This window comes from Globicephala melas, chromosome 13 (assembly GCF_963455315.2).
Source record: "Globicephala melas chromosome 13, mGloMel1.2, whole genome shotgun sequence".
NCBI lineage: Eukaryota > Metazoa > Chordata > Mammalia > Artiodactyla > Delphinidae > Globicephala > Globicephala melas.
Window position 1 is genome coordinate 14,390,910 of NC_083326.1, and position 26,756 is coordinate 14,417,665.

At 43.6% G+C, this 26,756-nt stretch overlaps 1 protein-coding gene across 9 annotated transcripts in view; it reads left to right on the top strand.

Moving 5' to 3' along the window:
- ZNF532 (zinc finger protein 532) overlaps positions 1–26,756 on the top strand; it is a 108,740-nt gene that overhangs the window by 72,201 nt on the left and 9,783 nt on the right. For 8 of the 9 annotated variants that reach the window (XM_060310260.1, XM_060310262.1, XM_060310255.1 and 5 more), the window contains 2 exons: positions 3,691–3,853; positions 7,770–8,051. In XM_060310260.1, coding sequence (XP_060166243.1) covers positions 3,691–3,853; positions 7,770–8,051 — 445 coding nt within the window. Of the gene's footprint in view, positions 1–3,690; positions 3,854–7,769; positions 8,052–17,756; positions 18,011–26,756 lie in introns of those variants that run through there. The other variant, XM_060310263.1, reaches the window with a different exon arrangement.

The following is a 26,756-nucleotide window of genomic DNA, read 5'->3' on the forward strand; positions in this document are numbered from 1 at the left end:
GCACTGGTCTCCCTGTCTTTTTTCTAATTAATTAATTTATTTATTTATTTTGGGCTACGTTGGGTCTTCATTGCTGCATGTGGGCTTTCTCTGGTTGCGTCGAGCGGGGGCTACTCTTCGTTGCAGTGAGCGGGCTTCTCCTTGCGGTGGCTTCTCTTGTTGCGGAGCATGGGCTCTAGGTGCGCAGGCTCAGCAGTTGTGGCTCGCAGGCTCTAGAGTGCAGGCTCCGTAGTTGTGGCGCACGGGCTTAGTAGCCCCGCAGCATGTGGGATCTTCCCGGACCAGGGCTCGAACCCTTGTCCTCTGCCTCGGCAGGCAGATTCTTAACCACTGCGCCACCAGGGAAGTCCTGGTCTCCTTTTCTTGAACAAAAGCCCTCCCTCCTCTCTGCTCGCCAGTCTCCCTGTGGTTCTTTCCTGCACTGTAGCAATAGTTGGAGAGTCTGCTCTGTGGTCGCGGCCTATCACTATGTCTGTCAGGTTCGTGGTACCCTTATTTGGACTTTTCTTTTTTGACATTAGCACCAGATTTTATTTTATTTTTTTATTTATTTATTTTTCCGGTACGTGGGCCTCTCACTGTTGTGGCCTCTCCCGTTGCGGAGCACAGGCTCCGGACGCGCAGGCTCAGTGGCTCACAGGCCCAGCCGCTCCGCGGCATGTGGGATCTTCCCTGACCGGGGCACGAACCCGCGTCCCCTGCATCGGCAGGCGGACTCTCAACCACTGCGCCACCAGGGAAGCCCCCAGTTTTTAATTTTTTAATCGTTTCTATCTTACAGAAAAGTTGAAAGAGCACTGTGGAGAACTCGTGCGTCCCCTTCACCCGTATCCCCCAGTTGTTAGCATTTCTGACATTTGTTTCATCCTTTCATTTTCTTCTTTCTGTATCTCTCCCTGTCTCCTATTTAGGAATAATGGGGCATCATGACATAAATATTTGAGTGTGTTCTGCCTCTCCTCCCCAAAAGGACACTCATGTATATTATTACTACCATCTAGCCTTCCAACCAGGAACCAGCATGGATTACATTACCAACCAGTTCATAGATCCCATGAAAATTTCTCTAGTTGTTGAGATATTGTCTTTTTTTTCCCTTTCTTTCTGGTACAAAATCTAGTCCAGGAGCACATTTTGCATTTAATTGTCCTGTCCCATCAGCGTGCTTCCATCTGGAGCAGTTGCTCAGTCTTTCCCCCTCTCATCCAGCAGAGGATACCGGTCTTGTGTTCTGAGGATGACCCTCCTTCCCGGCCCGGCCCCGCTTTCTCATAGTTGGACTCAGGATACATTCTCAGGCAGGAATCTCCTCATCAAATCCCATCGAGGATGCTCACCGCCTACCTGTCCTTCTAGGGATGTTACCCTCCATCATCTAGTCCAGTTGGCAGCGGCCAGATTTCTGCACTGTGAGGTCACCATTTCCCCTTAGTTTTTTTTTTTTTTTTAAGGATAGCTAATTTTTTTTTTAAATTTTTTTATTTGGCTGCATCGGGTCTTAGTTGTGGCATGTGGGATCTTCCTTGTGGTATGTGGGATCTTTTGTTGCAGCACGCGGGCTCTTTGTTGCAGCGCGAGGGCTTAGCTGCTCCGCGGCATGTGTGATCTTAGTTCCCGGACCAGGGATCGAACCTGCGTCCCCTGCCTTGGAAGGAGGATTCTTAACCACTGGACCACCAGGGAAGTCCCTCCCCCTGGTTATTTGTTAGTGGTTTGTAGGGTGTATTCCAGTATTACACCAAAAACCTGTTCCTCAGAAAAATGCTGAAGTAAATAGATTATGTCCTGTCTTATACTTTCTTTGCAGTTCAGTAGAAGGCAACAAAGCAAAACAAACAGAACCTGAAAGGAATGTAGCATGAATAAAACAAGCCGTGCCATTTTTCATGAAAGAGTTATTTCTGAAAGTGTAAGAATAGAGTCCTGAGAAAATATTTAGCCTAGCTAGTAAGTCTTAGTACTTTTCTTGAGGCTATTCTGCTAATTACAGAAAAATCAAGAAATATAAGCAAGCAAAACAATAAAAAATTACCATCCAGCAGAGATTATGATAGTTATATACCATCTGTTTCTTTTCTATACCCTTTAAACAAATGTGGTCGTATCCCGCATACTGTCTTGTTACCTGTTTTTTAATTTGCATGAAGATCATTCCATGTCATTGGTATATGTCTGCATCATAATTTAAAAAAAATCATACATTATTGTTCTTATTTAACTACTCATATTACTAGACGTTTAGGTTATTTCCAGCTCTAAGCTATTTCAGACAGTGAGGAGATGCACATCTTCGTCGCATCTGGTAGACTTAAGGGTGACACATCATTAATGTACCACCTTTGGGCTGAATGATGAAATCCTGTAAACCTTGTCTGATCTTAAAAAAAAAAACCTTTCTCCCATCAAGGGTGCTTGTGCTCTGTGCCAGGGTAACTGACATGTCAGGACCTTCTAAAAACATGTCACTCACGCCAATTAAATTTATAAATTTCATGTGGAAAAAGAGAAAACAAGTTAAATCTATAATTTTGGGGTATAGAAATAGAGAGTGAAGTCCGAAGGTACGTGAGAAGTGCTCTCTTAAGAAAACCCTACGAGGAGACAAGTGGTTTCAAGAAGAAAGCCATTCCTTTTTTTTAACTTTTCTGTAGAAATAGCAAACAACCTCAGCTTTTTCTTTCTCATGTGGCTCACACCTTTGGTCAGGGTTTCTCTGCCATTTTCCTAAGCTGCTCTTCGGTATTCTTTGTTCTGGTGATCCTGGTTGTTCAGAGGAAACACAGGTGTCCCTAGGGCCTCCCTTAAGGCCCAGGACGACCCTGTTGGGAAAGGGTGACCTCCTGTGGGCAGACGCGCTCACCAGTGACCCAGTAAATCCCTGGGGGCAAAGGTTGGCAGCGGGGAGGACTCTCTCCTGACGGCCAGAGGAAAGTGTGGATGGATAAAGGAATTATGTCCAGAAGGTTCAGAGCTGCTGAGTTAACTTCAGGAGGCTGCTTGGTAGTAACATATTAGGTAGGGAAATGGTTTGTAGTGGATAGTGAGTATTTTAAACCATTTAGAGCACAGTAGGCACTCAGGTGTTGAAGCAGCATTTGATTTGTGGATTTTATTGTATGCGTCTTTATTTTCATGCATAATTGCTTCCTGGTGCAGGGCTTTCGTTGTTAAGAACAGGTATAGAAATAGTGATGTTCAAGTGTAAAATTACTACTAACTCTGAAAGAAAACCTGGAACAAGTAACAGTGTGTTCAGGCATCCAAGACGTGTGGGCCTGCTTAGTTCATCAGTCAAATTCTCTCAAGTTAGGGTACTACCATCAGGCTGTGTTCCTTGTCTGATCTTTAAAAATATTTTAAAAAAATCAAGGATGCTTTTGCTCTGTGTTAAAAGTAGCTTACGAGTAAAGACCTTGTAAAACCATGTCAGTTGTAGATCTGTGGGTAGTAGAATGATTTCTAAGCAAATGTGATCCAGTGCCTCTATCCCAAAATGTTAAGTTGAGCTGCACTCCAGTGATGCCAGCTGCCTTCGAAAGTTTGTTTCAAAGCTAAACTGCTCTATTCTTTTTATTGTGTTTGTCTGTTCTTGCTGCTTCTGCCTCCTGAATTCTTGGATGTGAAGTAGTGGTTCCTTTGGCCTGAGAGATGAGGGCTGACTGACATTTCCCTGCACCTCTTCTGTTTTAGAATAATATATAAGTGTTCCATGTGTGACACTGTATTTACCCTGCAAACCCTGCTGTATCGCCACTTTGACCAACACATCGAAAACCAGAAGGTGTCTGTTTTCAAGTGTCCAGACTGTTCTCTCTTATACGCACAGAAGCAACTCATGATGGACCATATCAAGGTGTGTGCGCATCTCTTACATCCTTTAAATGAACCGCAGATCCATTCATTGGTCATAAATCAAGGCTGAGCTGCAGATTCCGGTAAAGCATGTGCTCTGTCGAAGGAAGGGATGGACGCTGGTCGTTGGTAATGAGCAATTTACAACATGCTGTCATCACGAGTTCACTTAACTGAGGGATGCTTTTTATTCCCGAGCCCTGGTCTGCATACCATGAAAAATCAAAGCAAAGTAACAAATGCATGCCCTGACTTTAAAAGAATAATCAAGCTTTAGGTTTTTTTTTTTCCCCCATATGTGAAAATGAAGGCTGTGAAGTTTACTTTTTTGAGAACTTGGTGTTATGTAGGATTTAGAAATAGACAGGGACTCTGATGAATTATGTTAATTTGTATAAATACTGGTGTGTTTAGAAAAATGAAGGTTTTCCCTTGAAATTACTTAAGCAGTTAAGTTTGCATTATAATTGATGCCCTGGATCTTGTAGTCTTTTTTTTTTTTAATCAAGTTTGCATGTAAACTGACAGTGAAATGTCCAGGATACAGCACAGTATCTGGCACCTGCTGGGTGTTCAGTTAATGAAATGAATAAATGTCCAGTTTGGACGACCCACTCTCCAGTCCCCAAAAGGGGCACCTAAATCTCTTTATAGCCTTTTAAGCTCACTAAGGACAGAGCTTAGTCCTAGCCTCTTAACTGTCCACTGTGAGAGGTTAAGCAGTTTGATTCCTGTGTCATTAGGAGATAATATCCATTGGCTCTCAGAGATTAAAGTGACTTCCTTTTTAAAAAGAGAACAGACCCAGTATTACATAAACTCAATCCCTCTTTCTCTTAGTTTTTCTGTTTTTAAATGTATTATACAGAAAAGTTCAGTTTAAAGAGCAAACCAAGTCTCTAAATTATTCTAACCTCATGTTAGTTAAATGAATGGACTCTTAGTTCTTGAAAGTTCCCGTGTTGAGTGTATATGAGCATAACTGCCTAAAACCTCTCAGAGAGGCCACTCACTAGAAGCCACTCACTAGAAGCCACTCACTAGAAGCCAGGTGAAGGTGGTGACGGCGTGGCATTACTAGGACGAAGAAAATGCATGGGAGAAGTGTTTCCTCATTCTCACTTTAAGTACAATAAAATCCTCTGAAGATGTTTTAAAGATTCTTACTAAAATTACAAAATTATCTTGACAATAAATATTTAATGAATGATCAGGAGAAACTACATACTGCTAATAAAAACACAGGGACATAGGAATCAGACCCAGATATTTTACATGTACGATATGCGGGTTGGGTGGGGTGCGAGGAAAAGAAGAAAAGTTGCTTCTTAGAGGCTTTTAAAGTATTTGTTTTCTGGAACTCGTGTTACATCTGGAAGTGGGGTCATCCGACTTGTGGTTAGGGTCTTCCTTGTGTTAATACTGAATTTGGAGGAATACAAGGTTCCAAGAAATAGAGACTGAAGAAAACTGGTAAACCCTGTGGCCACAAGGAGGAGAGAACTGTGTTTATTCATCTGAACCTTCACGAGACTCCATGGTACAAAAACAGTGGGAATGCTCACTTTTGTTCTTATTTCAAGTATGTTCTGTATGTTCGAAAATATTATCCTGCCCTTACGTGTTTGGGGCTGGGTAAGGATAAAGCTAGTTTTAGGGGCACCCTGTTTTTGTTTTTTACATGTATGTATATATCTAGCTTGTGAATTTATTTACATTGTCTAATACTAGCGCTGTTCAGTTTTTCATGAGGAAGAAATTAAGAGAAAGGAGCCCAGGAACCCTGTTTCTCTACATACATATTTATTTAGAGGTAGATTTTTATTTGCCCAATTTAATCCAATTTGTATAATTTCTTTGTTCCACCACAGTGTGGACTTATTCACTGTGTGGGACCCCTGTGCTCCATGTTGGCATCTCCATTTAAAGTAAACCTTCAAGTTATAGTCATTCAGGTTTTTTTTGTTTGTTTTTTTTGTGTGTGGTACGCGGGCCTCTCACTGTTGTGGCCTCTCCCGTTGTGGCCACAGGCTCCGGACGCGCAGGCTCAGCGGCCATGGCTCACGGGCCCAGCCGCTCCGTGGCACGTGGGATCTTCCCGGACCAGGGCGCGAACCCGTGTCCCCTGCATCGGCAGGCGGACTCTCAACCACTGCGCCACCAGGGAAGCCCCATTCAGGTTTTTTATTGTTGCAGGAGCTAAGGAAGCATTAATTCCAGAAGAATTAAGTTGTATTTCTTTTATTTAAAAAAGACATTCATCCTTAAAAAATAATTTTATTTTTACTTAAAATATAAAAACAAAATGAGTAAATCAGAAATTCTCATTTTTGCACACATTCCATTGCTCTGTGGTCACAGCAGCACTTTTTGCTGCCTTTCTGGAGTTTCTATAGCATAAGGCTATCTTAGAATACTTTGATACTTTACCCTCTCTTCAACTTTTTAGTTAGTAAAAGTGCATTTGCCTAGAACCTTATGAAAAGTATATCAGAAGATTTGGGGTTTGTTTTCTTCGGGTTTTAAGTGGTTAAAAATGTAAAAATTTGGCTTCTGTTTTGAAAAGGACCATTTAAACACAGGCCTCTGCACTGCATGGTGGAAAAGAAGCAAATGCACAGTGTTTGGTGTCAAGAGATGACATCTCTCCCCAGATTTTCTCTTTGCAGAGGCACATTAGACATTCAGCCCAGGCCCTTTTCACAGCCCAGTTTAACGATTGTCTGGGGAGACCTATAACCTCTGCTCATGAGGAAATTATAGAAGCCCCATTTTTCCCGCTGGGGTGAGACGGTATTGAAGAAGGTTGGTTAATTCTTGGTACAATTTAGAGAAGAGCCTGCCTTGAGAAAGTATGCTGGTGAGTTCGCCAGAGGAGCAGCTTCTTACCTGAACACTCAGAGTAGGGAGCTGAGGTCTGTGCCAGTGTGAGTCTCTGTGGCCCAGGGCACTAGCCGTGCTAACACGAGTTAGGACGTGTCCTGTTGTCTTTCTGAAGATTCAAGAACTCAGAGGATACTGATATGAGACAGCCCCATCCAAAGATAAATTGTAAATTGAGGCACAGACATATTTGCTTGCTTTCTCTTTTTGGACTCCAGGCTTCTAGAACACAAACAAAACAGAAACCAAAGCGAGGGCTTCAGGATCAAATTGCACTAATTTTACGCCAGTGGATTTTGAAATCCTGTGAGTTTAAGTTGAGGCTATGGAGGCTACTATGTTAATGATAATAAACAGGCAGTTTAGAAAGGCTTTTTGAGCAGCTACTGTGTATAGTTCACATGTCTGGGTGCTATCAGTAAGAAGGGATGGATTGGGATAGGGGTAGAGAGATTAAAATTACCAAAAATCCCCCCAGCAAAAACCCAAACTGTAAGAAGTATTTCAAGAATGTGAAAGACATTCGAGGGAGGGAGAAAGGTTTGCTATTAACACATTGGTCTCAGGTGTTTGTTAAAGTTGGTTAGCTAAGGGTTTTGAACCCCTACCAGTATATTAGCCTATTTAAACATTTTTGGGTAGATGTGAAAGTAAAATGTTCTTCACCAGAAGTGGTCTGTGGTAGAGAGGACTCACTCTGGTACATTGGGGGATGACAGAGTGCCAGGAATGATTTGGACTCAATACAGAAGTCTTTCTTTTCAAATTTTAAAATGGCACAAGCAAATAAGCTTTTAAAAATTACTTGGAACAAGAAACGCATAACTTAGAGCAACTGTAAAAGTTAATACTCCTTTATTTCTTTTTATGTGTATATCTTGCTTAGGTTTTCATCTTGCTATATTAAGAAATATTTCTGAGTGAAAATAAAATCATACTGAAATGTCTATAATGTAGTAAGATAGTCCACATGTGCTTTCTTTTAGTGGTGTGACTTGTGAAAGATATTTCTTTTTTTTTTTTTTATAACATAGTCTATGCATGGAACATTGAAAAGTATTGAAGGGCCTCCAAACTTGGGTATAAACTTGCCTTTGAGCATTAAGCCCACAACTCAAAATTCAGCAAATCAAAACAAAGAGGACACCAGATCCGTGAACGGGAAAGAGAAATTGGAAAAGAAATCCCCATCACCCGTGAAAAAATCTTTGGAACCCAAGAAAGTGGCCAGTCCTGGGTGGACGTGTTGGGAGTGTGACCGGTTATTCACGCAAAGAGATGTTTACATTTCCCACGTGAGGAAGGAGCATGGGAAGGTAAGTGACGAGTGAAATCCTCCCTGTCAGTGTAAGGAGGACACTCCAAGACGTGGGTGCTTGCTTGGCTCTGCTGGTAATTAGTAGGATGACCTCTAAAATCACTCATTATCTCTGAGCCTCAGTTTCTTAGTCTATAAAATGGACTCTCTGGGATTTCCCTGGTGTTCCAGTGGTTAAGACTTCGCACTTCCATTGCAGGGGGCACGGGTTCGATCCCTGATGGGGGAGCTAAGATCCCACATGCCGCGTGCCGTGGCCGAAAGAATTTTTAAAAAAAGACTCTCCAAGTCCTTATAATCTTGTGTGATTTTGCTGATAACGCCTTCACTTGTCCTCCCCGGGGCCAGCAGGGAGTTATCCACCACAGCCGTGTTTATAGCTGAGGAAACGGAGAACCATGATAAACCAAGGTTAAAAACATTTGAATTTGCCTGTTAGCTCTATGACAAACAAAGGAGAAAGGAGGAGAGAAAGAAAGTGGGTGTTTTGAAAACTGTAACATTTGTCTGACTTCTGTGATTCTCTCCTGAGTTTGGTGATAGGAGAAGGACCTCAGCCATAAACCATCCAGGAGAAGCTCTGTAACTCAAAATCTCTGAAAAATCTGAGTGTGCATACTTTTTCTTTTTAAAATAATAAGTATACATCTCTAACTACTACGGATTTTTTTTAATGCCCGTTATTAGACTTAATAAAAATAGCAAGATTATTTTTTAATATTACTCTCATTGTCTCAAAGTTGGTTTGTTCCAGTTAGGATCCAAAGAGTCTGCTTTGCTTTTGGTTGTTGTATAACTTAAATCTCTTATTCTCTAGCATTCCTTCTTCCATTTTGTTTTATTTTTTAATGTGCTGTATATGTTGGAAAAATTGGGTTATCTGTCCTGTAGTTGTCCCTCACATTTCTGGACTTAGGTAATTGCTTCCTTTTGACATTGTTTGTTTCTCTTTATCCCATAATTCCTAGAAATTGGATTAGATTCAGGTTGAATTTTTTAGATGGGAATACGTCATCGTTGCTATATTTTTGTTTCACATCCTGAGGCACCTAATACCAGCTTGTCCTACTTTTGGTTCAGATGACACTGTACTTTTAAAGAAACCATCTTATTGCTTTAATTTAAGCCAATAAAACCAAATAGTTATTCTTGGGGAACCTGTGTAAAAAGTGCATAAGAATTGGTTTGTGATTAGTATATACTAGATCCTTGAAAAGTCTGTTTCTGTAGCATTTACGAATTAATTAAAAGCATTACTTTTGTATTCTCATTTATGCTGTTTATTTGAGGTACTCATGAAGCTGGCATGTTTGGCCTTCCTACCATCCAAACAATGTAAACTTGCCTTTGAGCGTTGATCACAATGATCACAGATGGCAAAAAGATGTTTTTTTATTATATTTTGTCTAGCTACACTTAATTCAGTATCTCCTCATGTAAGAATTAGTTACTTAGAGAATATAAATGGCTTTAGCAGCAAGCACATCGCTCATTTAACTGTCTCAACCTTAGGCTCCCCTCATGGGCTGTAGCATCTTAGAATATTCGTGCTAAATATTTGGTAGTTCTTTTGCAGCAATACTTGATAAACCTAGTATATAAATACACGACCTGTAGTTCTTTCAGAGCCCAGTGTGATGATTCTAGGAAAAGTCTTCTTTTCTTGGCATCCCAACTGGATTTAACAAATGTTGAAACGAGAGCAGACGGTAATAATTATCTGGTAGTCCGAACCGTTCATTTCTTATACATTTGAGATTTCTGTAACCAACTTGGAACCTTTCAGAATTATTTTCTTTCCTTTTTTTTTTTTTAATATCTTTATCTTGCACGTCTGACAATTATTGGGTCTAGAATATAACATGAAGAGACAGCTCGTTGAAAGAGTTGGTGGGATGAAATGTCACACCTTCCTGCGGGACCACAGCCGGCCGTGTGCGCATGCGCGCCGCGCACGCGGTGTGAGCCCTGACGTTCGGGGCACCGCTCGTCACCGAGGAAATGTTTAGCTTAGCAGGATTTTAGGATTAGCTTTGAAGAAGTTGAGACTCTCTGCCTTTTGGAGTGAGGCACATCAGGTTAGATTACAGCTTCAATTCTGTTCACTTGGGCCTCCTGAAAGAACCAAAGGGAGGTGGGGAGGGAAGGAAGACACGTCTTTATAAGCTGTTTTGAAATGAAAAGAGTGTTGAACTTGAGTCAGAAACCAAAGTGCGAGTTCTCCGCACTGAGTCAGACTGGACCCTCTGCTTCCACACCCCACCTACAGACGTCCTTGTGTCTGTTCCCACTCTTTCCTCCTTCCCTCCTGTCCCCAAACCTCAGATCTCCTGCCCCCTTCTTTTCTCTCTCCTGCCTTCGGACAGCCAGCAGGCACCCTGCCTTCCGCACATTTCCAGCCCCTGTGCTCCTCAGCTGACCACTGCGGGCTCCGTCACCAGACCCGCCTCACTCGTGACCTCCTTGTCGAGGCAGGTGGTCATTTCTCCGTCTTTACGTCCCTGACCCACTGCAGTATTTCACCCGACTGACAGTTCTTCCTAAAAGCATTTTCTGCTCTTAAGTGTGGAACAGTACACTCTCTCCTGCGTTTTCTCCTGGTAATTCTCTCTCTGGGAAGTTTCAGGGATCCTCACAGCTTCACTTCTCATATATATCAATATATGTGCAGATAACTTCCAAATCTCTGTTTATAGCTTTGGTTTCTTGCCTGTATTCCAGTCCCTGAAATCCAGCCACTTATCAAGTGTTTCAGCTTCTTGTATCATTTACAGAAGCTTTAAGCCTGTTCAACAAGGAACTTAAACTATTCTCAAATATGAAATCAGAAAGATGAGCTTGTCAGTATTATTAATCCAGTGATCTCATCCAAGCTGTGAGCCTTCTCCCAGATAAATGTACAAATACACAGAATTTTATATACAATTTTAGGGGCTCACGTACCTCCTGAGATACTTTCTTGGTTGCTCTAGGGGCGTCCTGGGGACCTCAGATTAGGATCCCCTCAATGAGATAGTGTCTGAGGTCATTCTCACAGATCAAATAAATCTAGAATTTAAGGCACCTGATAGTAAATAAAAAAGTGAAAGTTGTCTGTACTTGTTCATATCTTGAGAATTACTCAGTGATCTATGATAACTGTAGCCATTTTCTCATTTGCTGCCAGGTACCCCTACCCATCAAGGGACCATTATTAACTTTTAAATAGAAAGATCCTAAAGCAGATTTGCATTTACTGAATTCTGGGACTCAGATGCCATCAAAATGGACCTTATGAGACTTGCTGAGCTTCTCTCGGGGTATAGGTGTGGTCCAGTTCTGTGTCTAGAAATTGGGAGGAGCCTGGGCTTTCAGAGCCTGACAGACTTGGGTTTGAATTCTTTCTCTGGCCTTACGGAGCCCAACCCTTTCAGAGAACAGGTTGTCGAGTAGCTTGGTTCTGAGCACCAGGAAAAAGAATGTGGTGAATCCTAACTGCAGGTAGTTCCAGGTAAGTTTTATTTTCTTCCGTTTACCAGGGTACTTGGTGGTAGGTAGAGTAACACCAGAGGTGGAGAGTAAGTGGGTTTTGCACAGCCTTTGACAGGGTCACTCAGTGCTGCTTTGTGTAGGATCGCACAGACGGGCCTGATGAGACGTTGAGTTTATAGCTGGCTCTCGACTCATTGCTCTGTTGGAGAGAAAGCTTCCATTCTGGATCAGATTTTACCCAGTATTTCTATCAGTGACTTTTGACTGTAGGGAAAGCAACTGGGGGGGTTTCACAAGGTAAATCTTAACAAGTAAACACAGACGTTTCATTTAGGTTTAAAAAAATCAAGCACACTGATATCATGTGGAGAAGGTAGGGTTTAGTCATCTTACGTGAAAAAACATTGCACCTTTGTTTGCCCATCTTAAGACCACCATCCTTTGTGGCTGCAGAGATAGCATTCCCATCGGGGAGGCGGATGCCCTTTGATTCGGCGCTGTAATCTGGCTAGTGGCTCTCCAAACTTGATTGTGCAGCTGAATCCCCTGGGGGAGGGCTGGTTAAAATCTTTATTTCTGGGTTCCATCCCCCCCACAGTTTCTGATGCAGTAGGTCTGAGATGGAGCCTGATAATTTGCATCTCGTATAGGTCTCCACTCTGAGAACCGTTGGTGTACCCTAGGTAGCAGTAAAAGCCCCTAGAGCCCATCGATTTGTACGAGAAATGCTTATTTCTTGCCCATGCAGAGTTTCTTACTGCAGGTGTGAGCAGTTCTCTGGGGCAGCTCTCCTTCCAGTGACTCAGTGATCAAGACCATTTCTTTCACCCTCATCATCTCAACATTTCCTGCAGTAGGGAAAAAAGACTAGAGAATCACACGCCCTTATATTTCTGGCTGTGACATGCAACACATACCATTGGCCAGTACAGGTCATGTGAGCAGACCCACTGGCAGTGTAGTCTTCACTGTGCCCCGGCTGGGGGGCCAGGGAGGGGGAAACGACAGGCAACGTTTACCATGCCCAGTGCGGTGGCTACGGCATTGGAAGTGGTGTGCCCGGGTTTTCATGGCACTGACTGAAGGTGGGTATTGACACTAGCACTTAGGAGGGTAACCGGAAGGGTGAGGGTCTGGAAACAATGTAAGGAGGAAGAGAAGTTGGAGTCTGAGGGAGCTTTTATAGCTGTCTTTAGATACCTGTATCCTCCATAGAAGGACCAGTGCATGATTAATTACGGGGCAGCTGGAGCCTTGTGGGTGAAATACCTACCTACTTGTCATGGGCAGGTAGATTCAGGCAGCAGCCAAGTGACCACCTGTAAAGGGATGGAATAGAAAGGATGCCTTTCAGACTCACACCGGGATTAAATGAAAGCATCTGTAGTAATACATGCAGTGGTGGCCTAGCTACCAGGAAGTAGGCATCTGTATGCGATCATAGTCTAAAAGTCATTCCATCCATCTGCAAAAAGCATTTCTTCTTACAGTTGATCTGATTTGTAAATTGCAGCAGAACTTGCAGAACAAAGTCATTGTGACCCCCAGTGGAACTGAGTCCAACAGAGTGACCGCGCATTAGAATCACCTGGGACACTAAAATCCCAGCACCCATGTGCTCCCCAGGCCAATTTCCTGGGCGATGCTGGGGATGGGACCTGGCATTGGCATGTTAGGCCAGGTGATTCTGGTGTGTAGACAGGGTCAAGAGCACTGGTATCACCAGGGACCTGCTGTGGCCCTCGCTCATCTGACTGGAGCACACACCTTTGCTGGTTTGTGGTGCAGGGGAGGCTGGTCCCAAGTGCATTTGTTTATGAGACTCCACCTAATGCGCACTGTTGCGGGTGAATGCAGGTGACACAACTCATGGAAAGTTCAACGTTAGTGAGTAGATGCGCAGCTGGGCCTAGAGTCTCACTCTTCAGTGCCTAATTGGAAACTATTCCAGGATGTCTTCATGTTTCTGTTTCTAATCGGTTTGTAAACCCTTTTTAAAAAAGTCCACAGATCTCATCGCCTCCTTTTTTGGTACTGGTTGCGCGAGACCTGGAATACTTGATATTATTTCGTCTCTTCTGTTGTGAAATACACTTTCAGCATACTCAGAGGTGTAGGTGAAAAGGGGGCAATGGCAGAAACGGAAAATGGGAGAATGAAACGATGAGAGTGTCTGGGAGTTTAGCAGAGCTATTGGTGTGAGCGTGCTGTCATTTGCCTTTTTAAATGATGCTGAGTTTCCTGTGTGTGTGTACGTTTGTGAGTGTGTTTATGTATGTATTTTTTTTAAGCACCCATCCGACCTGGATCCTAGCCATGCTTATGAAATATATGATAGGGCATACTTTTCCCTTAATCTTTCTGAAACACTTTTAGAGAAAATTATGTAATAAAATGTTACATCTCCTTTTTGTTGCTGTCTTCCTGCTTTACTGTGGTGGTGATTATTAGTTAAGAGTATGAAAATATTGTTTGCAGTTAACTGTTTGCAGTTAATTGCCAGATGTTTTCACTTTCTTTTAGCCTTAGTTAGAGTTCATCCTGTTGTCATTATGCCTGCGTTACTTAGCAATACGAAAAGGCCTTTAATTAATATGACTGTAAGAAGAGGAATAGGGTTTTATCCTGAAACTCAGTCTTTTAGCTGTGGTGGTGTTAACTCTGCCAAAATTATACCACCCTGGCAAGAGGTGAAAAACATCAGTTTCTCATATCTTTTTGGCTTAGAACTTATTTGTGATTGCTCAAGGTCTCAGGAGAAGTGTGTTTAAGTCACTTGTGTATTCTGCACTATTCCTGGTCAGTTGTTGGTGAAGGATGGTTTCCCACCTGATTGTATGTTTGGCATCAGATTTGAACCCAAGGGTTGAAAGTCACATAAGTTAGAGTTTGTATATTAATGCTTTGTGCAAGAAATGTACATCATTGCTGGTTTCAGGAGACTTATTTTTAATTTTGGCCACTGAAATTGATATTTTGTTAATATATTTATTCTTTTATTATAATTCAATTATAATATGTAAAATTTTAGAATATATTTTAATTATATATTTTACTATATAATTAAATTATACATTTATTATAATTTTAGTATATTTTATTCTATTACATGGTTTATTAGTATAGTTTATATGGTTTTATAAAAGTCTTCTATGTGATTCAAAAACTTTAAAGGTAAAAATGTCAACGTTTTTAGTTGAAAGCATATTAAGACACACCTATTGATGATGTCGGTGAGTTGTGCTGATTTGGAAGGTGGGGTGATGAGATGACAGGGTTTGAGGACTTCCTGCCTGTGTGGCGTGCACCATTTTGATAAGTAGTGCGCTTGTCCTTGAAGCAGGCTCTAAGGTGGACGTTGTTACGAATGCTGTTTTACAGGCGAGGAATGGAACCTTAGGGAAGGTTGATTTATTGCCCCAGGCTCTACAGCTTGTAAGCAGCAGAGGGAGGATTCCGATCCAGACTCCCCAGTGTAATGCTAGCAGCTACTGTTTGCAGAGCAGGAAAGCCTGATATTTCAAAAAGAGCTTACTTTTCGTCTCATTGGATCTTTCAATACCGATGTGGAACAGTTAGCAAATATGTGACTTTCCATCCATCGTCACTTTAATTTAGGCGTTCGGTCTTGGTTAAAGTTGTTTATGTCATCCTTAAACGAGCATGTGTCTATGGTTTAGGGAGAAGGTTGAACGTAACAGTCTCAGATTCCTTAGCTGGGACCCACGGCTTTCCTGGAGTGGTTGCAGTGATGGGAGGTGTCGTTAATTCATTGTGCGGGTCTTCCTGCGGGGTCTCGGGATGCTTGGGGTGGCTCCCCTTTCTTAGAGACTGCCTGGGTTGTGTTTGTGGCTGAGTGGATTGTAGCGGGAGTGGGCTTCCTGGGAGATAGAGGATCTTCCTGCAGAAAGAGAGCTCAGAAACCTGCAGAAATGCGTGAAGGAGTCCGCTGCCTGACTCTAGGCGTTACCTACAGTAGAGGCTCTCAGGGAGAGCAGAATCAGGATGAGAGTTTGTCTGATGGTCTGGGTCTGGGGGGTTGGGACGTGGAGAGGCGGGTGGGACCTGGGTGGGGTCCACCGTGGGTAACTGTGACAGCGTCACACTTGGTCACACTCCTCCCCTCGATGTGTCCCTTGAAGTTCTGCTCCGAAGGAATTAGTTAGTTGACTCTGCATGATGAGCTGTTGAGGGTGTTCACTGTTCACTTCTTACTGATGCCTAACAGGGAGATGGCACTGGAGAATCACTTCAATTTAGGAGTTAATATATCTTTTAAAATATGTAGAAAGCAGCAAGTTTTTATCTTGGGCATTACCTTCCATTTAAAAAGTTTAGGGAATTTCCTGGTGGTCCAGTGGTTAGGACTCTGTGCTGAGGGCCTGGGTTCAATCCCTGGTCAGGGAACTAAGATCCCGCAAGCCGCCCAGTGCGGCCAAAAAAAAAGCTTAATAATTACTTCTTTGATGTTAGTTTCTAATATATTCCAGTTAAACTATTTTAGCAGACCTATTTTTTTTTTTAACCCTGAACAAGAACTTGGAAAGCCCCTGCCTTCCCGGCAATTCTGCCTTGTTTCACTGAACCAAAATACAGTTACAGATGTAGAGAAGGAGCTATGAGATTTGGCACTAAATTCAAAGAAGATGAAAGGACAAGTTGAGTGACCAGTTTCCACTTCTGAAATTTATGAGGGACAGAAAATGAAGAAAAATAAAACCTTCAAGAAAGATTAAGTTCTTTTGAAAATGTGACTCAAATGAGACTCTAAAATATTATTCCAAATTTTGTTTATAGCCAGAAAAGATTTTTTTTGCAGATGCTTCAGAAGATTTGCTCTTAGATGTAAAACATTTATTTATATCTGCTCGTACATCCGTTGCAGCTATTTTAGGAGACAATTTTCTGTAAACTCACCAGAGGTTTCTGCAAACAAAGTTGAAGGACTTTGAATATATATATATATTTTATTTATTTATTTATAAAATACATTTATTTAATTTATTTATTTTTGGCTGCGTTGGGTCTCTGTCGCTGCGCAAGAGCTCTCTCTAGTTGCGGCGAGCGGGGGCTACTCTTCGTTGTGGTGCGCACGCTTCTCATTCGGTGGCTTCTCTTGTTGCGGAGCACAGGCTCTAGGCACGTGGGCTTCAGTAGTTGTGGCACGTGGGCTCAGTAGTCGTGGCTTGCAGGTTCTAGAGTGCAGGCTCAGTAGCTGTGGTGCACGGGCTTAGTTGCTCCGCGGCATGTGGGATCTTCCTGGACCAGGGCTCGAACCCGTGTTCCCTGCATTGGCAGGAGGATTCTTAACCACTGCGCCACCAGGGAAGCCCTAAATATATATCTATATATGCCCAGTTACATAGTCTAAAGGATAAGAATGGCTTTCTCCGTGAGCTCCTTTGGTGAACGTTTTCTGATTCACTGTAGGACATGGCACGTTACTGCACATTCCATTGGATATTCAGTATAAAACCCCAAACTGAAAAATGTACAGGGAATTTCCTGGCTGTCCCGTGGTTAGGACTTGGCGCTTTTACTGCCGTGGTCTGGGTTCAATCCATGGTCGGGCAGCTGAGATCCTGCAAGCTTCGCAGCATGGCCAAAAAAACCAAAAAAGATGTACAATACACATAATAACAAAGTAGTAGGCAAATATGTTAAGTCTCAGGTCAGTGAGGTCGCCTCTGAAAGTCTTGTAGGATTTAGGGGCTGGTGGAGCCAGAGCGGGAGCTGCTAGTGGTCCCAATAGAGAGGGCCCGCAACAGAACCAGTCGCCCTGCAGTCAGAACTCAGGAGATCAGACCCAGCAGCAGGTAACACAGCTTAGCGGTAGAGCCCCGCACGACTGCCAGAGCATCTCCTGGGAACGTTGTCTTTCTGTCACGAGTGGACCCTTGTGGGTTTGTCTGAGGTGGAGTCCCGAGGCCCTTGGTGTCTCCCCTGGGCCTTCCCACACCTGCCCTGCCAGGCCTTGTGGTTGCAGCAAGAGCTGCTTACGGTCCCTTCACACACACCACACTCTTCCTTGTCTTTGCCACTTCGGTTCCCTTTGCCTGGAAATCCCTGTCCTTGCCTCGTTGCCTGGTTAACTCCCAGGTGGATCCAGCTAATTGTGGCCAGCAGCAGTGCCCCTGTGCCCGTGGGGCCCCTCTGTGTTCTTCCGCCTGCCTGTGGCCACTGCAGTCATAAATGGGACATCCACTCTTTTTTTTTTTTCTGTCTTCTTCAGCAGACTGTGATCTTCCCGCTACACAGCAGGGAGATCCTGGTGACTGAAAGTAGGAGCTCAGTTAACAGTGTGGAATGAATCGGAGAGCCCTGGGCCCCATGGGGTACTGGAGAACCAGGCTGTCCGGGCCTTCAGTGTGGCCAGGCCCAGGCCCTGGCTGGCTACTCTCACTCCTTTGTGGAAGTGTGGATGGCACCTGTATTTTTTACCTTGCCGCCTGGCGGGTGCAAGCCTCTGGCCAAAAGGGGCTGGATCAGTGTGAGCTCATCGAACTTAAAGCACTGGTGCTGCCGACCAGCACAAGGTATCTTTTTTTTTTTTTGTACTTGAGTATAGTCGATTTACAGTGTTGTGTTAATTTCTATTGTACAGGCAGGTGATTCAGTTATACACATATATACATTCTTTTTCATGTTCTTTTCCATTACGGTTTATCACAGGGTGTTGAATATAGTTCCTTGCAGCGCAGCGTGTCTTTGCACTTGAAGTACAGCTCGGTGGTCCTCTGCCCTGGGAGCGTGCAGGCAGCACCTGGTTAGAGAGGGCTGCCTCCCGCGCCTGCAGGGACTGAGGTGTTCGCAGACGTTCAGGTGCTTGCAGTGCGCGGCCCAGCAGGGTTGCTGTGATTTTGGAGACCGAGGAAGACTCTTCCTCCCTGGGCTCTTTCTGTTTATCTCTCGAGGTTTAGGAGGTGGAGGCTCCCTGGATGCTGGGCTGGCGCTGTTGCCAGATGGGAGGAATACGAGACTTGGCCGTCTCCGTCTGCTTTGGGTGAATGTACCAGGACTTGCTGGCCTAAGAACGTTTGTTATTAAAAACATTGCCTGAAGCCGGGGACTGACGTCCCTCGCTGTCACCAATGAGCAGTTTTCCTCCTCTCCGCTTCCACTGCCCCCGACGCAGACTGAAGCCTCCCAGGGTCCCACCCCCTGTTCTCTGTCAAACCTCAGTCCCTTCCTGTGCCCCAGCGTCCCCTCCCTGCCCGTGGCATCCCCGGCAGGCAGATGTAGGTATAGATCCAGTGGGCTGAGGCTAGGGGAGGAGAGTAGTTTCTTTTATGACCTGAAGTGTCCAGGTTTGCTCTGGGATTGGGTTTCTTCACTGAACCAGATCGGAGAATGGTGGCGAGGCTTTAGAATATTGGTGCGGTATTGTGGTGTGATGTGAGGAGACTTCTGTGTGCTTGACCAGGAATGCAGCATCCATGTGTAATCTCTTTAGGAAAATACGTTCCTAAGTCCCAACTGGCAGACCAGATTTTTAAATTTTAAGAATTTAGCACCCGACTGTGGTGACCTACATGGGTGGGATGGGGCAGGGTGGGGGGAGGTCCATGAGGGAGGGAATATACGTATACATACAGCTTATTCACTTTGTGGTACAACAGAAACTAACACAACATTGTAAAGCAACTCTATGCCAATAAAAAATTAAAATTAAAAAAAATAATAATTCAGCACCCGATTCAGTAAGCTGATACTACCTTGAAGCCCAAAACAACCAGAAAATAATTTTACATCCCGAAGTGGGGGCATCAAAGAAAATACAAGGCCATGGTTGACTTGGTAAGAATCATAAAATAGATGGCTCTGGAAGGTGACTCAGAGGTCACAGATTCCCACTCAGTGTTCATTCAGTAATCTAGATCCTGGTGGTGCGCGGGACATGTTCTGAGCACTTCCTATGAAAGGAAACCATTCTCCTCTACAAAAAGTAGTTATGACTTTTTCTTTTCTTACCCGGATGGATTACTTACTTTGTTAAATAGTTTTGGTTCTGAATGATTGAGACTTGGCTCTGTTTTCTGTAGAATGCGAGACAGGGGTCTAAATCTGGGTTAGCAAACTGGTTCCCAGGCCAGCCACCTGTTATTGTAAATAATTTATTGAAACACAGCCACGCCCACTCATTTATTCGTCATTGTCTGTGGTGGCTGCTTTTGAACTACAAGGCAGAGTTGAGTAGTTGCAGCAGAGACTTTATGGCCTGCAAAGCCTGAACTATTTACAATCTGGCCCTTTACACAAAAAGTCTGCCAACCTCTGGTCTAAATTTATCCTCTGTATGTATTTCCCCCAAACCACGCAGTTCCAGTTTGTGGAAGCTTGGATGGTTTAGTACTCAAAAATTATTTTTCTTGGTGCTTTCACATGTACGAAGTTTGAGCTTCCTGTGCTGTGTTCATCTAAATACCTTTTTATTTGTCTATTCTTAGATGTAGTGAGACTGGAAAATCTCACTAGTGTCCTAGATATTAAATTCTCTCAGAAAAGACTAGAATTTATGACCCACAGTATTCCAGATTTCGGAGGAAGGCTACTCTACTTGTGTGCGTACAAGACCGTTTCCTAAGAGAGCACAGGTGGCTTGGGTGAGCAGGGCTATTTCTTGTGATTCACCATCCGTGACTGTAGGTAATACTCATACAGAGTGAAAGCTTTACAGTTTTGTGGGCACATACTGACTATATCCGGATCTAATAGAAATAGATGAATTAAATACGTAATGAAGCATTACTTTTTATTTATCCTGGTGAAAAGTTTCAAGAATCCTCACAATGCAAATTATACCTTTTATTTATTTAATACATATGCTAATGATACATGTTTCATTCGTGAATTTCTTTTTTAATAATCAACTTATTGAGTTATTTATATGTAATCTGAGTACATTCTTATTCTGTAGAGGGAAGCTAATTTATATTACAGGAGGCATATATTAGACTATATGTATATATAGATAGATAGATAGATAGGTTTTTCACCTGTTCAGATTATCAGTCTAGACTGTTTTGTTTTTAAAGTCTTTGGTGCCTCTGGGTACTTGCATATTATGGGAATAATGTACAGTTCTGCAACTGCTTAGAACAGGCCATTCAGTCATACTTAGGGAATGTTTAGCTTTACACCATGTTCTTCCGTATGTATCTTTCTTTTATTCTATAAATATTTATCAAATTGCATAGTGTTTGCTATGAGGGAGCTCCAAGTGTGAAATGTAATTCTTGCCTTATAGATGCTTATAGTTGGGTAGAAAAATAAAGGATAAATACTTTTAAAGCTAAAACTAATTTGAGTTGGGTATGAAACAAGAGTCTCAGGAGCATCACAAGGTGTGAACGTAATTAAGTGCTAAGTGAAAGGTGCATTCAATTCAGATTTTAGCTCAGTACCTGTTGAGGCTCTGTGAATAAAGCGAGCAATAAAATATAGTCCAGCCTTATATCACGGGAGGATAGAGTGAAATTAAAAATTAAAATTGGGTTTGATACGTGGAAGAGAAGAATTAGACTTACATCTAAGGTACAGGATTTGAGCGTCACTGTTCCGTGCGACATCGGCAGGGGTGGGGAGATGCCAGGGAAGGCTGCACAGAAGAGATGCTACCTCATACTATCCAAAGAGGTATTTGGAGGGTGCACAAGAGGGATTTGCCCTGTGTGCAGATGAGCAGGAGGAGAATGGATATGTGGTACAAACCGTCACGGCTTTGCCAGGTGGCTGCCAGCACGTAGTACTGGAGGGTGATGCTCTAGGAAGGGGGTGATGGGAGGCTGGGACGGGTGAGGCGGGCAAGTCCAACGGCCTCATTCCCTGAAGCTGCAGAGAACGCCAGGTGGGCTTTAGGGAGAGAAGGGACACATTGAGATGTGTGTTTCCAGAGGTTCACTCATAGCTGTGTGGGATGTGGGCAAGAGAAGGAGAGGCAGGTGGCTGGAGAGCGGAAGGCCCACCAAGGACCTGAGAGCTGAGCTGGCTGGAGGGGGAAAGGGCGTGAATGGGCGTCCAGGAGAGGGAAGGCTGTCTCAGAAGAGCAGGGAGGAATGTGTCATGGTCTCCAGAAGATGTGGATTTGAGAGGCTTTGAATGGAAGGTTTATAAAGTCCCAGGAGATGTAGTCATAATGGTGGCTTGAGGATTAGATTGTGGACCGTCTCGAAAGCCAAGAAGTTTGGATTTTGCCTTACACATAAGGAGACGGTGCAGTGAAAACCCTGTTGCATCTGATCTCAAATACTGTGTCATCTCCCATTACAAAGGATGATCCTGCGTCCCCGCCCCCTGTAAGGGCAGCCCATCCATCTGCACGCTCCATCCAGCCCCCTGTTGACCACTCGAGGGTGTCACAGCCGCCCGCACTCGTCCACTCTCTCCTGCATCTTTCTCAGCATCATAAAGCTCTGCCCTGGTACCCTTATCCTAGGAAAGCAGCCTTCCTCACCCCCCTTCCCTACTGCCATTTTTTCTCTCCCTCCCTTTATAATAAATCTCCCTGGAATCGTTTTCTGTCCTTCTGTTTTCTGCCTCCTTCTCCTGTTTAGACTTTCGTCCCCCCATTCCACCAGAGCCACTCTTGCCAACCTGTCCAGTGCTTCCGTGTCCCTGAGTTCAGGGGCCTTGGGTTTCTCAGTTGGCGTCTTCGTTGACCTGCCTGAAGCACTCGTCTGCTCTGTCCTCCTAGAAGTGCTTTCTTTGCTGGGCCTCTTAAGCACTGTCTTCTCTTGGTTCTCATCCTGCCTCATCGATAGCTCTTCTTGGTCTTTATCATCTTATGAACGTTGACGTGTCCTTTGACTCTCAGACAGTTCTCATCCAGGCCCATGACTCAGAGTGGCATCTATGTCCTAGTGACTCACGGATCTGTATCTGCAGCCAGACCTCTCCCCTGAGATCCGGACTTGACGCTAACCACCTATTTATTTAACATCTCTGCTTAGATCTCCAGTGGGCTTCTCACACTTAACGTATCCAAAACGTAACTCTTTTGATCCCTCTCCTTCCCTAATCCTGCTTCTCCCCTGTTTTCCCAACTAGTAGCTGGTAACTCTGCTCCACCGATGCCCAGGCCAAAGAATTTGGAGTGATGACTGACCCCTCTTTTTCTCTTCTTTGTCACCTACATTCAGCCCATCCATACATCTACCCTGGAGGTACATACCAAATCTAACCACTTATCATCACCCTTTTTCCCAAGCCCAGGGCACAGGATCTCTCCTCTGCAGCCTGTGCCCTGGCTCCCTGCTTCCACACTTGGCAGCCGGGGTGACCCATCTAAACTGTGTCGGTCATATTGGTCCTCTGCTCAAACCCTTCAGTGCCCCCTCCTCGCACTCATGGACGATCCGGAGCCCTCACCATGGTGTGCAAGGCTCTGTTGTCTGCCCTCTGAGCTCCCCACCTGCTGTCTCCAGCCCTCACTGCATAGAAAACCGCAGAAAGGATGTGATCGGGCAGTTCCTCAGGGAAATATAAATGGCTCAGGAGTACGTGCCTAGATGTCCAGCGTCACTAGGCATTGAAGAGAAACAAAAGTGCAGTAGAATTTTTACCATTGACTTCGGCAGAGTTGAAGAATGTGACCTGGTGTTGAAGACTCCTGATGAAGAGACACCGACTTAGGTCACTGGTGTCCTTTTTGAGGACAGTTCGGCAAGAAGGGACACAGAGCCTTAACATTTTTACAACTTGAAAGTCTATTTTCAGAAATCTATCCAAAGGAAATAATTGGTTGACTATAGAAAATTTTATCTGTAAAAGTTGAAATAATCTAAATCATTAATAGAAGATATTTAAATGGATTATGGTCCATTTATACAATAGAATACGATGGTGGATTCAGAAGAATGTGGAGTCATCAAAATATGTGTAGCTGTGTGTGCTTTACAAGCAGAAAATCAGGTGACAAATCAATGTGTATAATACAGACTCATAAGTACACGTGAATCCGTGTATCCAGAAAAGACATGGGCAGGATATACAGCTAGAAATTGATAGTGGTTACCTCAGTTGGTGAGATTAGAAGCAATCTCATTGTCTTTTATTTTGCAATAACCATTTGTTATTTTCATAATTGGCAACAGTAAGAGAAAGAAAGTGAACGCTGCAGCATCTAGATGCATCGTATCACTTCACTTTGATATGGAAGCTGCCAGGCAGGAGTTCCTTCCGTTTCCCAATCCCTTCTTCACCCGCCCACCACTGGCCGTGTAAGCATTGCACCTGTTTATGGGCAGAGCCTTATCTCCAGTCACACAGGAGGATGTGCTCTTCCTTCTGTGTGAGTCCCTCCCTGTCTCCCCACCTCTGTCCTCAGTGTTTTGTTTTGTTTTTTTTTGCGGTACGCGGGCCTCTCACTGTTGTGGCCTCTCCCGTTGCGGAGCACAGGCTCCGGACGCGCAGGCTCAGCGGCCATGGCTCACGGGCGCAGCCGCTCCGCGGCATGTGGGATCTTCCCGGACCGGGGCACGAACCCGTGTCCCCTGCATCGGCAGGCGGACTCTCAACCACTGCGCCACCAGGGAAGCCCAGTGTTTTTGTTTTTTAGAGGCTCTTACCAGGATTTAAACATGCCCGCGTCTCACCCATCTTCCAGAAACAAGCAGTGCTTGCTCTCTGTCCAGGACTTTATGGTAAATTTGTTATTCTGTGAACACTTTGTAGCACATGCTCGTATTTTTCCAGTAGATAATTGTGTATTCAGTTATTTTTTTCTTTTATTCATTTACACAGTGACTATTTACTGAGTGTTTTCTGTGTGCTGAATGCCAGGGCTGTAAGGATGGATGACCCACAGCTTCTGTTTTCAAGGACCTTACAAGAGAGTGAAATTCCTCCTGAAATCAAAATAAAAAACTAAAAACAGAGTTCAGGGCTTTTCTTTGGAGGAAGAGGCACACCATATAAATAGGTATTTTATCTGTTAACTGAAAAATTTTTACCTTACTATCATTAGTCATTAGAGAAATGCAGATTAAACCACAATGAAATACCACTAGCCACCCTTGATAATGGCTATAATAAAATAAAATAAAACAAAATGGCAATATCAAGTGCTGGGAAGGCTGCAGAGCCATTGGAGCTCTTATCCATTGCTGGTGGAAAAACAGAGTACAGCCATCTGGAAAACACTTTGACAGTTTCTTATGTAATTTACCATAGGACCCAGTAATCCCATTCCTAGGTATTTACCCAAGAGAAATAAGATCATATGTTGACACCAGAACCTGTCCATGAATGTTTATAGTTTATACTGTATACTTTAATAATTTTCAAAAACTGGAAACAGCCTTGAAGTCCTTCACCTGGTAAGTGGTAAACAAACAGGGGTCTGTCCATACAACGGAGTACTCCTCTGCAGCGAGAAGCACGGACTACTGATGCACTCGATAGAGTTGCCGATGCGTGATGCCGAGTGAGAGATGCCAGGCTCACAAAACCACACACATTATACTGCATGGTCCCACGTACGTGACAAATGGAAAAAGCAAAACTGTAGGATGGAAAACAGATGAGTGGTTTTTAAGAGCTGGGTGTAGGAAGGAGGGGTTGACGCTAAAGGGGCACGTGGGAATTTGGGGGGTGATGGAACTGTTCTATATCTTGATTGCAGTAGCAGTTACTTAACTGTGTCCATTTCCCAAAACTCATTAAAAAGTGAATTTTACATTTCGTAAATTAATACCTCAGTGAACCTGACCTAAGATCTTTTTGAGGCAACAGAAAAAAATAATTTTTTTATATGAGCTATATTCACATGGTTCAAAAATCCAAATAATATGAAGGAATGCAGTTAAAAGCCTCATTATTTCTACCCTTGCCACCCTTGAAGTTTCTCTATGCCAGTATCATCGTATATGCATCTGTGTTCTCATTTTTACCTCTTTTTAACACAGAACACAGTTTATTAAGTTAATTTTCTGCACCGGTTCCGTCTCCATGTAATTTATGTTACAGTTCTTTTCATACCAGTGCTTTGAGATCTTTCATTCTTTTCTACTGCTTTATGACAAGAATATTGTTTTGAGCACGTATCATTTATTTAACCATTTCTCCTTGGATGGACCCACATTTTTCCCCATCTTTTCCCCTTACACACAGGGCTGCAGTGAATAACCTTGTATGTACAGTCAGTTCTGCTGTAATGCCTGTGTTGAAAACACAGATTTGTTCCAATGTAGTTGATACATCAGGGAACAATTGAAACATAATGTGAATTCCGAGTTTGCTCGTGTGATTCCATCCCTGAGAAACACTAGATGATCATTAAACTGTGCAACAGAGTTGTGTAGGAGTCCATCCGGCACACTTGTGCACACACCTTCTGCCTTCACCAGTGACCTCATCTCCCCGTGGGCTGAGTCACACAGGTCCACACCTGGTGTTACAACTTCCCTCCAATTTCAGATAACCCTCCTTACACCACTTCACAGAAACTCAAGCAAGCCCCCTGGCGCTCACTTCCACAAGCAAACTGAAGGTCTTTTTCGAGGTAAAGTGCCACATTTTTTGCAGCACCTAATATGTGTTTCTTAACCGTTTAACATGTGCAAATCCATGCTAGTTTAGTTTTTTATTAAATGGGTCATTGGCAGTTTTTGAAAGTTATGCCCTGAACTTCACTGTTGCTGGAAGTCTTGTGGGTTTTGTTGCCTGATTCTGCATAGTTCAATGATTTAGAGCACGTGTTCTATGTATGTTGTGTTAAATCAGAACTGACTGTACCGTGTGCGGGTTTATCTGTAGAATAGATTCCCAAGTGGAAGGGTCCAGGGTTTTAGGAGTTAAATTCTGAGGGATTGCTGCTGTGGTAGGCGTAAATTATGCAGTTGGTTTGATTTTCCTTTTTCATAGAAACCGCTATGATAAGAGCTGAAGGATGTGTGTCAGCGTGCTTTGGGAATAACTTCGCTCCCGTTTAATCTTAAACTTGCGGCTGTTCCTGGACGTGTGCTGGTTGTCAAGGAGGCCCTGTGCGTGTTGGTGTGAGGCAGATATCTCGTGGAGGAGGGAATCGCAGAAGAGATGGAGATGCGTGGGTGTCTGGCCAGATGGGAGTGTGAAGTTGTGGCTTTTCTCCCTCTAACTTCTTCAGAGTCACCTGAGACAGAGGCCTTCAAGCCAAGAGACAGGAAGGGACTGGTTATCAGCATGGAAATGTCTGATCGTGAGAGCGCCCACCTCCACCAAGTGCCATCCGAAAAGAATGGCTCTCAGAGGCATT